General features: G+C 63.5%; 1 protein-coding gene across 1 annotated transcript in view; it reads left to right on the forward strand.

Annotated features, from left to right (window-relative positions):
- Window positions 1-1,385, forward strand: part of EMIHUDRAFT_368254 (hypothetical protein) — a gene marked incomplete at its 3' end in the record, with an annotated part of 2,563 nt that overhangs the window by 764 nt on the left and 414 nt on the right. The window contains exons 2-4 of the mRNA XM_005775612.1: window positions 284-285; window positions 427-431; window positions 894-1,079. Of these exons, the coding sequence (XP_005775669.1) occupies window positions 284-285; window positions 427-431; window positions 894-1,079 (193 nt within the window). The remainder of the gene's footprint in view (window positions 1-283; window positions 286-426; window positions 432-893; window positions 1,080-1,385) is intronic.

Genomic DNA, 1,385 nt, shown 5'->3' on the forward strand with positions numbered 1-1,385 from the left:
TATGCGGCGGTGATTGCGGCGCAGGTGGGGGGACGGGAAGTCCGTCGGCGTTGCCGGGGGCCCAAGGAAGCGCGAGGGAAAAATTCCGCCGCTGAGGGCGCTCGTGCGGCAATAGCCGGGTGGAGGGGGGAGCGTGCCGGACGGGGCGTCGTCGCGCCGTCCGATGGTCTGCTGCCCCGCGCAGCAACCGTTGGGCGACGACCCGGGGGCCAAAAACCCGGCGACGACGGCGCTCTGGATGGGGCGTGACCTCCTGCCTCCAACCTCCTTCCTTTTTGAGCAGGTGTGACGCCGCGCGAGCGACGCTCCGAGATCGCCCGAGATACCATCGGGAGGACGACCCCGGCTAGTCGCCGACCACACCCACAAAGAACCCTGCACAAAGACCGCAGGGCGGGGACCTGTTCCTTTTTACCCATCTCCTAGTAGAGGTGTCCGTTTTATTTATTTATTTATGTACTGTGTATCGAAGCGATGCACTCGTTTCCGTTGGCGTTGCCCTTCGTTCGAGCTTGACACAGAGCTCAGCGCGCCCCGCAAAACAGGAAGAGCCGTCCGGCAAGAAGATCTCGATAGGGAGCGAGAACCATTAGAGGTGCTCCGAGAGGTATCAAGACGTGTGAGTGTTAGAGTTGTTTGGTATTGCTAAAAATCTCTCTCAAGACTCCGTCATGACGCGGTAAGATCACTCCAAAAATGACCGCGCAGATGTCGGATCTCGTTGAGATATCTTGCAAAATCTGCTCTTCCCGAGCCGGCAGCACGCAGAGAGTCGCAGAAAGGCTACGAGTGCTCGACGCTAGTCCTTCGTCGAAGGGCATGGGAAAAGAAACCCCCGTGCCTTGCACGCGCACGGGGCTCTGCCTGCCATGGGCATCTCGCGCGACTCGCAGCACAAGCGGCGGCTGACGGGCGGCAAGAAGCCGCACCACCACAAGAAGCGCAAGCATGAGATGGGCCGCCAGATGGCGATGACCAAGATTGGCGCGAAGCGCATCCACCCTGTGCGCTGCCGCGGCGGCAACATGAAGTTCCGCGGCATCCGGCTGGACACGGGGAACTTCTCGTGGGGGTCGGAGGTGTGCACGCGGAAGACGCGCATCCTCGACGTCGTCTACAACGCCTCCAACAACGAGCTTGTGCGCACAAAGACGCTTGTCAAGAGCGCTGTGGTGCAGATTGACGCGACGTGCGGCCGCCCCCCGCCCCCTTCCCCATGCCCCGCACGCCCCGCCGCGCTACCACCGCGCGCAGTGGCGCCGAGGCGAGGCCTGGTCGGCGGGTTGGCAAAGGGCTCCCGGCGGGCCGAGCGGGCGGCGGGGGCGCGTGCGGATCAAGGACAGATGGATGTTGGGAGGGGCAGATGGGGTGGGGACCTGCTCCCC

This window comes from Emiliania huxleyi (assembly GCF_000372725.1).
Source record: "Emiliania huxleyi CCMP1516 unplaced genomic scaffold EMIHUscaffold_299, whole genome shotgun sequence".
Taxonomy (NCBI): Eukaryota; Haptophyta; order Isochrysidales; family Noelaerhabdaceae; genus Emiliania; species Emiliania huxleyi.